Source organism: Eublepharis macularius, chromosome 18, assembly GCF_028583425.1.
Source record: "Eublepharis macularius isolate TG4126 chromosome 18, MPM_Emac_v1.0, whole genome shotgun sequence".
Classification (NCBI taxonomy): domain Eukaryota; kingdom Metazoa; phylum Chordata; class Lepidosauria; order Squamata; family Eublepharidae; genus Eublepharis; species Eublepharis macularius.
The window spans coordinates 40640327-40655399 of NC_072807.1; the positions used below are offsets into that span (position 1 = coordinate 40640327).

General features: G+C 55.3%; 3 protein-coding genes across 3 annotated transcripts; 2 read left to right on the top strand and 1 right to left on the bottom strand.

Moving 5' to 3' along the window:
• The first annotated feature begins 892 nt into the window (after positions 1 to 892).
• Positions 893 to 4867, top strand: PYGO1 (pygopus family PHD finger 1). Its single transcript, XM_055002755.1, has 3 exons — positions 893 to 970; positions 1794 to 1879; positions 3095 to 4867. Exons 1-3 carry the CDS (start codon positions 919 to 921, stop codon positions 4208 to 4210), a joined length of 1254 nt encoding a protein of 417 aa, XP_054858730.1. The 5' UTR covers positions 893 to 918; the 3' UTR covers positions 4211 to 4867.
• A 2670-nt stretch (positions 4868 to 7537) lies between these two features.
• On the top strand, positions 7538 to 13781 carry DNAAF4 (dynein axonemal assembly factor 4). The gene is made up of 9 exons (XM_055002999.1): positions 7538 to 7695; positions 7931 to 8078; positions 8430 to 8563; positions 9117 to 9330; positions 10188 to 10333; positions 11073 to 11182; positions 11451 to 11604; positions 12436 to 12541; positions 13385 to 13781. Exons 1-9 carry the CDS (start codon positions 7567 to 7569, stop codon positions 13483 to 13485), a joined length of 1242 nt encoding a protein of 413 aa, XP_054858974.1. The 5' UTR covers positions 7538 to 7566; the 3' UTR covers positions 13486 to 13781.
• Positions 13782 to 14602: 821 nt separating this feature from the next.
• On the bottom strand, positions 14603 to 14971 carry PIERCE2 (piercer of microtubule wall 2). Its single transcript, XM_055002230.1, has one exon. It carries the CDS (start codon positions 14902 to 14904, stop codon positions 14611 to 14613), a length of 294 nt encoding a protein of 97 aa, XP_054858205.1. The 5' UTR covers positions 14905 to 14971; the 3' UTR covers positions 14603 to 14610.
• Positions 14972 to 15073: the final 102 nt, after the last annotated feature.

Genomic DNA, 15073 nt, shown 5'->3' on the forward strand with positions numbered 1-15073 from the left:
TTTGAATAAAAGTTTCCTTTAGTAAAAGGTAGCTTGTTTTCTTTGAGAAGCAATTTTCTTTTCAGTGTCTGCAGAATTTTCTGCAATGGGTCAAAGTTTTTGAGCACTGGAGGTAGCAGAGACAGGATGGCCCAGTGAGCAGCACAGCCCCAGGTAGGCAGGCAGGAGGGGGGGGGCCCTCTGGGACTACCCCTAAAATGCTTCGGTTGCAGCCTTGGCCGAGCGGGCTTGGAGCCCCCAGCGCCCCCCCCCCGAGAACACGCCTTTAAACCGGGCGGCCTGACCAGAGGGCTGGGGGGGCGGGGGCGGGGGGCAGCTCTGTCCGCCTGCCTGTGCGGCCCACCCGAGGCCCTGGCCGGCTCGGCAACTCACTGGCTTATGGGGTGACGCCTAAACAGGCCTTCGCTCCTGCGGTGTGCACGTGTGAAGCCCCCCTCCCCCGTCCAACACGCGTCCAGTCCAGGTCAGAGAAAGGGGGGGGGGCTCGGGGCACTTGCCGCCCCGGTGCCGCCAAGGCCGGCCGGGGGGGGGGAGGGAAGGAGGCGCCCCCGCCCCGGGGACCCCGCCCGGAGCCGCTCCGCCCGCCCGCGGGGGCTCGTGGGTCTGCCGGGGCTTGAGGGCTGCGGGGGCGGCCTGGGGCTCCCGCCTCCCTCGCCCCGGGGGGCCTCCGGGCGGGCCAAGGCGGGCAGGCAGCAGGCGGCTCCGCTCCCCCGCCGGGCCGGGCCGGGCCGCCCAGGAAGGGCCTCCTCGCGGCCGCGCGCCCAGAGCCAGGCGGGCCCTCCCCGCAGGCGCCTCCCCGCGGGCGGGCGGGCGGGCTCGGCGCCTCCGAAGCCGGCCGGCCCCGCCCCGGAGAGGCCGAGCGAGGCGGCGCTGGGTCGGCGGGCGGGCGAGCGGGCGGGGAGCGATGGTGCGCCGGCGATGTCCGCGGAACACGAGAAGGAGCCCGCCGCGGCCCTCAAGAGAGCCCGAGGTAGGCCCGCCTGCCCGCCCGCCCGCAGGCCCCGCTTCTCCCCGAGGGCCGCGGCGGGGCGCTCTGCACATGCTCGGGCCCCCCGCCGGGCCTCGCCGCGCTCCCTGGCCGCCCGGGCCTGGTCGGTGGGCGCAGAGAGGCCCGCGAGGCGAGGTGAGGCTCCCGGCCCCTGGCGAAGGCCCCTCGCCGGCGGACCGGGCCTGGCCTGGCCGGGCCTCTCCCGGGGCTCCGCCGCTTCTTTCCCGCCTCGCCGCTTCTCGAGGGCCGGGCCGAGGAGGGGCCGTTGGCTGGGGCAGAGAGACGCCTCTCGCCCGGCTGGGTCGCCACGGACGGGGAGCCGGGAAGACCCGCCGCGGCCGGCCCTGGAGCCCGGAGGCCGCCCCAGCCAGGCTCTCTGCTTCGGGGCCGGTGAGGCGCGCCTGGAAATGGGGCCTCGGGGCCGGCAGTGGAGCCCGAAGGGACCGCCCGGCAGCGGTGGGGCGCCTGCCTGCCTGCCTGCCTGCCTTCCTTCCCGGCAGGCGAACCCCGCCGCCGGCCACCAGCGCAGAATCGCCGGACTCCGCGTCCAGAGGCCCCGTCGGAGGCTGGGGGGCGGCGGCGGGGCCGGGGGTCGCAGGGGCCACCGGCTGGTCCTTTCTGGGGTGGGGGGGGGGGGGAGGGAGGACACACGCAGCATTTGGAATGGGGGCGTGCGCGCACGTGTTTATGTGCCGAGAGAGAGAGAGATGCGCACAAACATGGACAGGTCTCAGAGGGGCCTGCCCTGCCGGGCGAGTCCCCTCGCAGAGATAAACGCAGGACTCGGTAACTTCCAATCCCGCAGGTGGTGATGGTGGATTGGAAGGATTAGGCGGCCCGGGAGTGCAGCTGGCAAGCCCCGAGAAGAAGAAGCGCAAGTCAACGGCTCAGGTGAGCAGCTTTCTGGGGGTGTTTCTCCAGGCGAAAAATCCAGCCAGGGAGGAGTGGGAGGGCTGGGAGGGCCCTCCCCGTCTCTCGGGAGGGCCCTCCCCGTCTCTCGGAGAGCCCCTGCTTCGGGGAGGGGAGCAAAGCCCCCGCGGCGCCGCTTCGGGAGCAGCTCTTCCATTAAGCCCCTCTCGAGAGCCCCCTTTCGGCGGACCTCTCTCTGCCTGACCCTGCCCGGATAGGGTCGTTCCTGTCGCTTGCTGGGAAGTGGCCGAGGGAGCAGCAAAGGGGCCTCGTGTGCCCAGCTGCAGGGGGCCAGTCAGCCACTTTCTATTTCTCAGCCGGTGCTCAGGGGAGGGTTTTAACGGAGGGGTGCCATTTCTCAGTTGCCCTGTAGCTGTCCAGAAGCGTGCTGACAGGTGGCTGTCCCCCTTCTGTCTGCTGCCTGCAGCTTCCGGGGAGGGGGGGAACAACACTTCTTGTGATGGGCGGGGGGGGGGGGGCTTTCCTTCAGCCAGCCTCTTCCTCTGTGGCCTGAGCCTGGAGCCCACTGTACAATCACAGAATATTTGTGCTTGATCAGACAGGCAGGATCCATTCAGCAAAGAATGAGGAAAACAATTACAAGTTGTTGACTTGTAAAAATGCAGGGATTAGATAGCATTATTGGAAATGCACAATCAGTTTATTTGTTGAGACTAACAGTAATAAATAATAACATTCGATTTATGTACTGCCCTCCAGGACAACATAACTCCCACTCAGAGCGGTTTACAAAGTATGCTATTATTATCCCCACAACAAAACACCCTATGGGGTGGTGGGGCTGAGAGAGCCGTGGCTGACCCAAGGTCACCCGGCTGGCTTCAAGCGGAGGAGGAGTGGGGAATCATACCCGGCTCTCCAGATCAGAGTCCTGCCTATCTTAACCACTCCATCAAACTAGTTCTCAGTGCAAGAAAAGTCACAAAGAAAGACCTTTCAGTTGTAAGAACCTTTTTGAATGGTGAAAGAGGAGTTCCGAATGCTTGGCCGGTGGCCCCTGCACCAGGAAAAGGACCCACTGCAGGAGCATTGGCACAAGGTGACTGTGGGTGAATGAATAAATAAAAGCTGCAGCATGGAGTATTTTAAGGCCAAAAATGAAAAGGGGGAAACTGGTGAAACGGGAGGAAAAAATGTTTTATTTATACCCCGCTTCTCTGGCCATTGGCTTTTCAGGGCTCCTGCTTCCCCCCGCCCTCGGAATACGCTCCACCACCGAATCCCAGCTCGGATCACCTGGTAGCAGCCAATCCATTTGACGATAACTACAACACGATTTGCTACAAACCGCTGCCGGTGGGAAGCCCTTCTTTTGCCAATCCCAACTACCCTGGCTTTGGCGGCTACAACGCTTTCAGAATGCCACCCCATCTGCTCCCCAGAATGTCCTCGCCATACGGTGCTTCTTACGCGCTCAGAAACCAGCCCCACCCGTTTCCCCAGAACCCGGTAGGGATGGTCTTCAGCCGGCCTCAGGCGATTAACTTTGGGCCACCTGAAAATGCAGGTTTTGGAAACCAGCCGCCCTACAGCACCAACGTGACTCCAAACACCGCCATGCCCAGTCCACACTTCAGACCGCCGAACCCTGGGGAAAACTTCGGTCACGTCCCTCCCCAGAATAACACCCAGATGCCACACCATGAAATTCCACTGCATTTTGGACCCGGCAATAATCCAAATTTCAACAATTCCCAAATGGAATCAAACCATCCCTACGTCCCACTGCCAAACCACTATAGCCAGAACAAGCCTTTGCAGAAGCCGGGTGCAAATAAGCACAGCACGCCTCCCGCCCAGCACCTCCAGCACAGCACAGACGACGGGGGGAGCTCGGGGAATGTGGACCTGAAACCTGCAACCCGGCACGTGCCAGCAGGCCCAGAGAGCCACCCGCCTAAGGCTGTGGAAGCCTTGAACAGCAGCCGTGCCAATGGAACCCCGAGCAAGCCTCATTTGCCGCGTGGGGCTGCAGAAGGAGGCGGGACAGAGAAGGGCAGCCAGCTTGCTTTGCGCTCCGGCCAGCACAGCCACCCCCCCTCGGAACCCGTCTATCCCTGTGGGATTTGCACACACGAGGTGAATGACGACCAGGACGCCATCTTGTGCGAAGCTTCCTGCCAAAAGTGGTTTCATCGGATCTGCACAGGAATGACTGAGTCGGCCTATGGGTTGCTCACGGCAGAAGCGTCCGCAGTCTGGGGCTGTGACACTTGCATGGCCGACAAGGATGTGCAGCTGATGCGCAGCAGGGAGACTGGAGGGCCGCCCGCCTCGAGCACCGATGCGTGACAGCCGGATGTCGAGGGGGAGAGGCGGTCCCTTGCAGAGAGGAGAGCGGTCATTCGTCAGCTCCCTTTCCAGGGGAGGGCAGTTCTGCTCGCTTTCTCTTCTCCGGCTGGGCTCTTTTCTCCCTGCCCGTGTTTTCATCAGGAGAACTCCAAGGCAATCTTTTAGTTATTCCTTATGGTGCCACAAGACTCCTGTTGTGTTTTTTAAAATGCTGGCTCTAAAACGAAGACTCTTGATTGATTGCGGGGTCCTGGTTTTATGCACATGGAACGCGTTGCTAGAAATGGATAAGATATGACCTCCTGGCCGCTGTGGAGCCTGGCAGGGGCCTGTCTGGGGCCCCTGGATTTTAGCCCCCTCGGAGGAGTGTTTGCAGCCGTGGCCCCGTTGGCGTTAGTTCTGTCCTCTGTTATGAAGGGTTCTTTTTTAACGTTTTGGAGGATCTGAGGCTGAGAGAAAAACGAAGCAATATTTATTTTAAAACAGTCACCAGGAATGTCCAGTTACTTGTCTACTAGCTGAAGCTGTCAAGTGCTATGAACCTTGCGTAGTGTTAGGTGTAGTCCAAACTTCCGTCTTTTTCCAGTGTTTGTTCCAGAACATAAGATTAGTGGGCCATGAAGGGTCGTCACAATAAATGTGTCAGTTTTTGGTTAATTCTGAAGGCCGCATGCACGACTCCTAGGAAGGGTTTAACAGCTTGTTTCCAAATAGAAATCCCTGCCCTTACAAAAGAAATCACGGGGGGGGGGCATTTTCCTGATTCCTCCCCACCTCATGCTTGTGCCCGAGGGCAAGTCCTCTTCAGAGGCACTGGGATGAGCCTCGCACTGGCTTTTGCCACTGGATTCGAGGATCTGGCGCTTAGAGGGCGTGTCCAAGGGAGAAGCACGCTTGGGCTTTCACGCACACTCACTCACCAGCACGCAGGCCAGAACAGGGTTTCTCTTTGCAGCCGACCCCTGCCCCTGCCAGGCCAACCTTGCCCGCATGGTTTTGTTTCAGCATCTCTTGTCTGACTTCCTTAACATCTTCCCGTCATTCTGTTGGCCAGGTGTATTTCCTCCGCCAGTGCCCAAGGCAGATCCTGGCATGGTTGGGCTCTCCCCCCCCCCCAGACATTTGATTCTTGCTCCATGCTCTGAAGAGTCTCCTGCGTCCCTCCTGGGAACGGGAGGGCCATTCCCAGCACTACTTGTTCCAACAGCACAGCTGCCCTTGGGGCCAAGTTCCTCTGAGGTGGGAAGTCGGGGGGGGGGAGGAAACGGAGGAGGGGGGAGCAGCAGAGACCAGAGAAATGGGCAGGGGGGCAGTGGCTTGGCTTTCTTGGGCCTCAGAGCGGCAGCAACAATAGGGCAAGTGGGAAGGGACCTTGAAGAGCCGTTTCCTGGCAAAGGTGAGACTGTTTCAGCAGCTGCTTTCCGAGTGCCCTCTGAGGATTGCTGGGATGAGAACTGGAGAGTATTTTGGACTGGGAAGGGTGGGGGACAGGGGTCTCTGGTGCAGGCTGGGCACACTGCCCTGGGGGGGGCGGGGGGGGGCGGGTGTCCTGCTGCAGGAGGAGAGTCCGTGTGCTCTGCCTTGATGCTGTGGAGGGGCTCAAGGGCTTGGCACTTGGCTTGTGTGCAGGAGGCCCCAGGCCCAATCCCTGCCGGCACCCCCCAAAGTATCCATTGATAAGTGAGGTGAGACCCCGGAAAGCTGCTTAGATGGGCCAGGTCTGTTTCAGGATCAGGCAGCTTCATGGCACTGCTGTTTTCTCTGTAGCAGCTTCTGGGAAGGGTAAAACAGAGAGCTGCTGTGCATGTCCTCATTGGAGCCCTTGCACCGCTGTGGTGCAAGGTCCCCCCTCCCCCGGAACTGGGAAGGTGCACGTGGCCCATCTTACATAGCCATTGCGGGTGGCTTGTTTTCCTCTTGCCTAAGATGGCATCTAGAGAATACTCGGACTAGGAACTGTGTCTGGTCGTCTGAGGTGGTTCTGCCGAAGGGCGGCTACAGTGGCTCTTGCCACAGCTGTGGCCGTTGGCTCCTGAATCAGAGCTGGGGAGGGAAGTGCTTGGCAGGAGCCGCCAGCAGACTCCCCTGTGCTGTGCACGCAGTGTGCCTCCTTGCATGCGCTTGGTGTCCTCAAGGCGGCTCCTGCAGCTTCAGAGCTGTGGACATTTGGGGTCAGACTGAAACTAGCAGCAACAGAACCATGCGTGAAGTGAAGGGGCCCTCATGGGAGGCGTTCACCCAATACGGCCTTTTTGTAGCCTGCTGGGCCGGGCTTCCGGACCTGCCAGGCATTACCTGGTTTATTCCAGTGTTTGCAGCTAAATGAGAATGTAATTAAAAATACTATGTGAGCTGTTCCTTACAGTTCTCATTAGCATTTGGAAAAGGTAGGTGAGAAAGCTTTCAGCCAGGCTGTCTCGTGTGCAAAATTCAAAGTACCCGAATGTTGTCATGGACCTGAAGATCTCGTGTGCTCCCGGGTGCCCGCTGTGGACAGTGTCTGTCTTACCTGGTCATAGATCCAGAGGAGTTCACTGTTGTTAGTCTGTAGTTGCAAAATGGTGAAGAGTCCAATAGCACCTTTAAGACTACCCAACTATACTGTAGCATAAGCTTTTGAGAACCACAGCTCTTTGTCACATGCATCTGAATAAGAGAGCTGTGGTTCTCGAAAGCTTATGCTACAATAAAATTGGTTAGTCTTAAAGGTGCTATTGGATTCTTTACTATTTTGTCTTACCTAGAAATCGGCAGTCATGGCAGAAAAAAAGCCAGGCTGCAATTCCTCCATCAGAGTTAGGATGTTACTGTGGAAATTTGGGATCCTGCAGGTGTTAATTTTTATTTTTATAAAGCAAGACTTGAGGCCTCTCCCTTGTGAAGCACCTAGCAGTGTCTGTTAACTAATACCTGCTGTTCAAGGAGTGGCCTTTCTTCCCTTGGAGAGGCATCTTAGGGGTCCTTTTACCAATGTGCGATAAACCATCTGGAGCAATACTTCCTTCTGATAACCGCAGAGCTGCATGGTGGGTTCTGTATGAAGAGGGCGCGCTCAGACGCGTTTCTTCCTGCGAGGCCTGCGCACCCGCGTGTCGGCGCAGCCGATGCCCGCCACGCACAGCGGAGAGGCGCGTGCTTCGGGCGCGGGATCAACCTGCTCTCTCGCCCCCGCGGCGCCTCTCTCGGCGGGGCTTTCTTGGGGGGAGGGGGGAGCGCTCTGCGGGGGATGCGGCGGACGGACCACACCTCCCGGCATGCCCTGCGGCGAGGGCGCGCGCAGCCGGCTGGCCGGAAGTGCCGCCCGGCTTCCGGGAAGCCGTTGCCCAGCGACGGCCTCGGCCCAGCAGGCGCCGGCCATGCCCGTGTGGCTGCGCGAGTACAGCTGGCGGCAGACGCCCTCGCTCGTCTACCTGGCCGTGCCCGGGCAGGGCGGGCGCCGCCTCCTCGGCCGCCCGGACATCTTCTGCGCCGAGCGGTACCTGAAGGTGGGCCGCGGGCGGGGTCCCGAGAGCGGAGGGAGGGAGGGAGGCCCCTGCCGTGTCTGCGGCGGGCCATCTCTGGAGACGGGGGCGGCACCTTTCCCCCGAAGCGCCACGGGTGGCCCCCGAGGTGCCGCGGAGCGGGGAGGGGGATTCCGGGAGAACTCCCGCCGCCCCCTCCGGGAGGCTGGCAAGCCCGTGCCCGCCACGCTCGGCCTGGACTCCGCCTTGTCGCTGCTAGGTGAGCGCGCCGCCCTTCCTCTTCGAGGCCTTCCTCTGGGCCCCCGTGGACGAGGCCCGCAGCACGGCGCGCCTGCAGGATGGCGCCGCCTTCTTCACCCTGCGCAAGAAAGAAGCGGCCCTGTGGGAGTCCCTCCTGGCCGAAGAGGGTGAGAGGCCTGGAGCTCGGCGGCCGCAGCGAGCGAGGGAGGGAGCGGGAGGCGGGAGGGCTGCCGGGACGCCTTTCCCGGGCTAAACGACGCCTCGTCGAACCGCAGTTCGGGGAGGGGGGGGTGGCGGGGGAAACCCCCCCCCTACAGCCACATTCTTAGTTGGGGGGGGGGGTGATGAGGTTCGCCGCGGTGGCTGCCCCGGGTGTTGCTGCACCGCCTTGCCCCCTCGCGGTTCCCGGCCTCGCGGTGCCCCAGCCAGCCGCAGGTGTCGCTGCCGCCGGGTTGCGCTCTCTTGCCAGGCCTTGATCGCCCAAGGTATTAAACTATGGCTGAAATGGCTTTCTTAAGTTGACAAGGAAAAAATGCAGAGAATCCGCGAGGATGCCGTGCTTAAGGCTCACCAGCGTGCAAAAGAAGAAACGGAAGCCAAAGCCGTTCGGAAACGAGAGCGTTCCAAGTGTGCTCTGGAGGCCACAATGAAGGTAAATCGAGGGCTGGCTGGCTCGTCCCTTCTGCCTAGAAATGTGCAAAGGTCAATAAACAGTGTTGTAATTGGCAATGAGATCTGAAACTGACTTGTGCCCCTGGGGCTTGGCAGTTGCTCTCTGTAGAAATGGCCCTGGCCTTCAGAGTTAAAGGAGAGGGGAGGATGGCAAGCTGCGAGGGTGACACTTGCTGGCATAGTGGAGCCACTGAAAGGGAGGCAAACCAGGCAGCTGAGCTGTGTTGTGTGTGGAAGCCAAGATCCCAGTCCTTGTGGCTCTGTCTGGGGGCATACAGAGGCACTGAGGAAGCTGGCCTGTGTGTGCAGGGGTTTTGAGCACTCCATGTGGAACTGTACCCTTTGGTGTTCTCAGGCGTGCCCCAACCTGTTCGGCTTGGAAGACTTTAGTTGGGGAAAGGATGTTTTGTCAGTATCTAGGCTCCAGTAGGGTAAGAATGATTGTAAGATTTGCTCTGTAGACGTCTATGAAGGATTGCTCATTACTCCAGTTATTCTAGAACAGGCCTTGATCTGTCTGTAATTTAAAACAGCTAGAAGAAGCAGAAAGAAAAAGGATAGAAGAGCTAAAAGAAGCTGAGCGGATGAAAGCCACAGAAGAGATTGAGAAGTGGAAAAAGGAAAACGAGAAGCAAAAGAAGCTGCAAGGAAAGGGTCGCTTTCATCCAATGGGGGAACAGCACGAGAAAAGTGAAATGAGATCATCAGGCCGAGGAGCGTCCAGAGCAGCAAGCAGAAGACTAGGAGGTGATGTGAGACCCTGTTATCGTTGGGTAACTGAAAGCAACTGCTTTGACAAGCTTGGGGGTACATTCTTTTGACTGGGGATGGGATTCCCCCTCTCCCCTTTTCCCATTATCCAAGCACCATTTTATTATTTCATTCTATACCCAGCTGTTCTTTCTGTTTAATTCTCGGTCCAGCCATTTGCTTTCCTGTTACATCCTCTCCTGACATGGCTGGTGGAGTATATTTGCACATGTGGCAGCTGTGTAGTGCCTGCCTGCCTTCTTTCAGCTCACATTTTGGCTCTAGCTCAGGTCCTGCCCTCATCAGAAGGCAGAAAGCAAACTCGGAAGGTATCATTTTTCCATCCCAATACCAGTATAGCCCAGACTGAGGAACAGCTTCTGTTCTCAGTTGTGCATGCAAGATTCAAGTGGTAGGTGTTTCTCTATTTATTATTTTAAAAAGACCAACAAACCTTGAATGGTTTTCCGTTATGAAACTTTAACTATGCTCAGAACTAGAGGTGTAATCATGTTTCCTGTGTAATATTTCACAAGCCTTTTTGGTTCCAAGGTTTGCATTCTTGGGACTTTGTTCCTTCAAGATGCTCCTCAGGATACTGAACACAGTAGCACAACTGAATCCTAGGTAATTATCCCAAAGGTGGGGATGTTGTAAATAAATATACTACTAAATAAAGATATTGGGAGCATTAGTGGTCTGTCACTTGTTTTTGTACCTATTTCCAAAGGGCTGCCTGAATGAAGAAATCTTTTCACATCTGTGCCAAGACTCCTCTTTTCTTCCTTCTTAAGAGGTACTTCTGCTGTGAATTGACACACAAAGTGGTTTGTGTATGTTGCTCATTGTTGCAGTTGGAAGTTCTGGAAATATGTTTTCAGAGAAGTTACAGGAAGAATTGGCCCCTGCTCCCCGGCGCGCTGGCAGCATACAGCTCAGTTTCACTCCTCGTGTCTTCCCTACGGCTCTCAGAGAATCCAGGGTTTCTGAAGAAGAGGAGGTACAAAAAACGGAGTGCTTTGCTGTGGCTTCAAACAAATGTCGTGTGAAATACTGAGTAGTTGGTATTGCCTTGTTGGGCTGCTGCCGTTTCTGCTTGAATATCTAGATGTGCACATTTCATTGTCCAGTGAAAGAAATAAGGCAGCCATTTTAAAAAGTGCATAAAATGTTATGGCTGTGGGCTTGGGGTGTTGGGCAGGAGGAATGTCACAACTTCTGCATGACGCTTAAAACAGTAATGGACACATTAGCTGAAGGGAAATTGCATTTCCTAGCATGAATGCCAAGACTACGTGATCATCCTGCAGATTCTGCCTTGAGGAAAAATCTCAGCTGTAGATGGATCGCTGATTGTAAATTGCCTATCTAGAAGAGGCTCCCCTCCCCCAGCACCACTTTTCACAAAGAACTGCTTTTTGTCATTCATGTTTGAATGTGTCACAGCACATGATTTGCACACTATGCTTAATTTACCCACTTTATTTTGATGCCTGTGATTGGCACAGAGAGGAGGCTTTTGTGCTGCCAGAGGATGATGACTGGGAACCTGGCTGTGGAGTAGAGCAAATGTAGTGTGTAAAGAGAAACTTCTTCCAGGATCCTGATTATCTGTCATAAAATTAAGACTTGAATACCCCTAGTTAAGGGTCTTTGGCCCATTTGCTAAATCTGACCGAGGTGCTGCTTTGAAGGTCTGAAAGAATGATTCCCCCCCCCCTCTCTCGACCTCCTTCCAGTGGCTGCAGAGACAAGCAGAGGCTCGCAGAGCAATCAACGCAGACCTTGCTGAGCTGGAGGATTTGTCCGAAGAGGAAAAGAATCCTGATTGGCTGAAGGAAAAGGGCAAGTGAGTCTTTGGGGAAAGAGGCCCACAAAAAGCCATTGCTGCTGTAGTGGGGGGCGGGGGCACATTCGGGGAGCGCGACTCATTGCAGGTCTTTGGTTTCTCTTGTCTGCTGTAGGCAGCAAGGGGTGTCTCTTCTGAGGTCTGTGTTACATGCTCCAAATGAATCAGAAGATGTGGTCTTCGAATACATTTGACTTTTAATTTTTTAAAAAATGTACTGAAAACAGTGACTAGACTCTCCTGTGGAACTGTGTTTTTATGTTTTTAGCAAAATGTTTGCCACAGGCAATTTCCTCGCTGCTGTGGGTGCCTATAATTTGGCAATTCGTATCAACAATAAGCTCCCAACCCTGTACTTGAATCGAGCTGCTTGCCACTTAAGGCTGAGAAATCTGCACAAGGCAATCGAAGATTCCTCAAAGGTATTCATTAGAGGTGTCTATGTTTGCAGCTACTTTAGCCATTGCTTGAGTCCCTTTGCCACACGCAGCTGGCCATACAAGCATGCCATGGGATCTCTGATTAACACTAGCGATTGTTTGCCCCAAACTCAGTGACGTAGCTCCAACTTTTAGAATAATTCAACATCTTCTGTATTTGCCAAAGCCCCCGGCTAGTTGACGTTCCGGAGAACTGCTGACTCATGAGGTACGTGCCGTATTCTGCCTGCCAGCTTGCCTGAAATATTGTCAGGTGTGTATATCGTGCTAGGCAACTAACAAAACAAGTAGCACAACGAGGGAAAGAGTTCTGTGCTGGAATCACAAACTGCTGAGTGGGGTTCAAGCACAGTGCCCTACTTCCTCTCTCCCACTCCATTGATCAGGTCCAGGCAGTGCAGCCTGCCAGCCATGATTTTGCTCCGTCAAGTCGGTGTCCAGCTCACTCTTTCTGTGGCCAACTGCTGTTTTTCTGCCTGCCTGGGCATTGTTCTCAAGGCTTAGGTGTCTGTCAGTTTCTCGTGCGTTCTTTTTTGTATCAAACAAAAAGTGAATGCAGCTTCCCCCAGCTGATGAATCTGGTGGTATGAGTGGGCCCACGTTTGGGGTTGGATGTGGAGAAGACATGCACAGCTAGGGGAAATGGCCCCTGCAGAGAAGAAAGGAAATTATGGGTTGGAGAAAGATGGTTTCTCATGGCTTTCCCTGATCAAATGGTCCATACTGTTTGTGAAGGAGAAGAGGGGAGCGCAGCGAAATGTAGCCTAGAGCATCGTATATTTCATTCTTTTAAAATATATTTCATTCTTCAAGGCCCTGGATTTATTGACACCACCTGTCCCAGACAATGCTCAGGCAAGAGTGAAAGCTCATGTCAGGCGAGGAACAGCATTCTGTGAGCTGGAACTATACACAGAAGGTAAGGAGAAGATAGGCTGGAAACGACCCCCTCCAGTGCCTGGGCTTATTGGTTCACTGCAGTGTCTGGAAACTTGAGGGTTCACTCTTCAGTACTTGGTTTGTTCTGGTGTTCTTTCATGTCACTTCCTCCACAGATGGATTTTCCAGCTACAGTCATGGAAAATCCCCTCCCCTCAGCAGCAACATGGCATAGGGATTAAATTAAATAAAAAATACTCTACTTTTTGCCCATATTTTTATGGGTTTTTCCCCCCGGAGGACACATTAAACAATAAATTTCTCTCCTTTCTAATGGAGAATATGTCAGATGGGAAAGGTTTTATTTTGGCTTTTAAAAGCTTTTGGCTTTTTAAACTACTTTGAGCAATTGGAAGGACTGTGTGTGAGAGAGAGCAAGAGAGAGAATCTGGTCATCTCATTGCATCCGAAAAATAGATTAAACAGCAGCTTGGTACAGATACCTGTCCACTGCTGTTTGCATATCACATTTTTGAAAGCTCACAATTTTGCAAATTGCACCTCAAAGGAGCCGCTTATTTCAGTCTGAAGTGAGCAAACAAGCTTGGCTTGTACTCTGCAGAGACTCTTTACCTATAAAGATTTCATGGTTCAGGGGTGTATGTCTGCCTTTGCATTATTATTGGTGTAGGTGTGCTGAAGGAGGTAAGAGGAACACAATCAAACACGAGAGCTCTGTGTTGCTGTTGGGCTGTTTTGCTCACATGTCCCACAACTGGAAGCAGCACAGTTCCCAAGCACATTGATGTCTCTTTGCCATTTGTATTTCCAACAAGTGTCCCTGCCTTGTAGGCTTAAAATCTGCATGCTGAATTAATGCTAGGTCTGCAAGATTACATTGCTGCACTCAAGATTGAGCCCAAAAATAAAAATATAGAAGAGGACGCTGAGAAGATTCGACGCATCATTCAAGAAACTGAATGATCTTGATGGGACTGCCTGGCTTTGGTGAGCGCCATTAGCTGAAGGCCTTGTGAGACAGCCTTGCTGTTGCTAACAAAGTGAAATGTCTTTTGGGGTGATATTTTGCTGCAGTATCAGTGGATAAAAGGTCATCCTTTTATTCTCCTTAGCTTAAGTAGTAAGCATAATGTTTGAGGAGAATTTGAGGTTCTTATTTTATAAAAATGTTTTCTTTGTAATGCTTCCTTGAATAACATCAGAACACATATTTTCTAATTTAATATCTTGCTCAATAAACAAAGGAGAAAGAAACCTAATTTTGCTTAAGGCTATTATTTGTTTAAAAACTGCTAGATCATGTTTGATGTCTTGATAAAATGTTAGAATTCCTAGAATGATGAAATAACCAGGAATCTACAAAGCTTTTTAACATACAGTACTTTAATAAAATAAAATGTTAGCTATTTCTGAGAATCATATTCAGATTTGTGAGACATAAAGCAGTTGTAATCAATTATTCAAAAGTTGACCCTTGGAAAATCACATCTCAAGGATTGATCTGGTCAGCGAAGAATCTTTGTGCTCATCTGATCCAGCTGGGGGCACAGCCCCTTCCCTTCCCATCCAATTCCACGGTTGCTGGGCAGGAGGAGGGTCAGCTGAAGGTTTTATGAGTACTTGCTAGTTCGGAATCCAATGCAGACGGCCATGTCCACTCTGGTAAGGTAGGAGAATGGCACGAGCCTGTGTCCTCTCTCAGCATAGCAAGACCTGGTAGGTGTGTGTGATTTTGTTCTGTGTGTTTCCATAGATGACCATCTGCATACAGCTGGAGGGCTGGAAGGCATCAAGTGCCCTTCCTCTCACTCCATGTCAAGACCTGGCAGATTTCCCTGCACCTAGAAAACGAGACGTTGAGGGAGAAGGCTGGGTTTTGTAGGGAGGGGGCCACAGCGCCCCCCCCCCCCCGCTGGCTTACAGCTCTGCCAACAAACGTTATCATGCTCTGTAAAGGATCACACACAGGCAGGCCCATTTACGTGCAAGGAAAGGTCTCCGGAGCAGCGTGCAAAAGGGACAGGCGATCTGGCGCGGGGGGGGGGGGGGCGCTTCGTGAGGCTGGCCGGAGGAGTCCGAAGGGGCCGGTCAGGGGCAGAGGGGGCCCTTGTCGAGGGCGGTGTTGAGGCGGCTGGCCGGGTTCCTCCCGCAGACCAGCAGGTGGTCGGTCAGGGCGCTGTCGCGGGGGAAGTGGCGGCAGGGCGCCGTGGCGGCGGTGGGCGGCAGGGCGCCGTAGTCGGCGGCGGTGGTCCTGTAGAGCAGCAGGCGGGGCTCCCTCGGGCAGGCGCCGGGGCCCCGCGCGGCCGCGTCCAGCACGCAGGAGAAGACCGGGTTGCCGGGGCTGGCGCAGGGCCTTTCGCGCGTCTCCGGCGGGGCGGCCATGGCCGGGCCTGGGCCGCGGGCGCCGTCGCCAGGCTGCGCGTTGCCGGGGCAACCGCCTCAGCACCGCTCGTCGCCACGCCCCTCTGTTGCCTCAGCCGGCCGGCGGCGCTTCCGCCCGCGGCCCCGCCCTTTTCCGCCCGCTCCCTCCTGGGCCTGGTAGTCGGCCGGC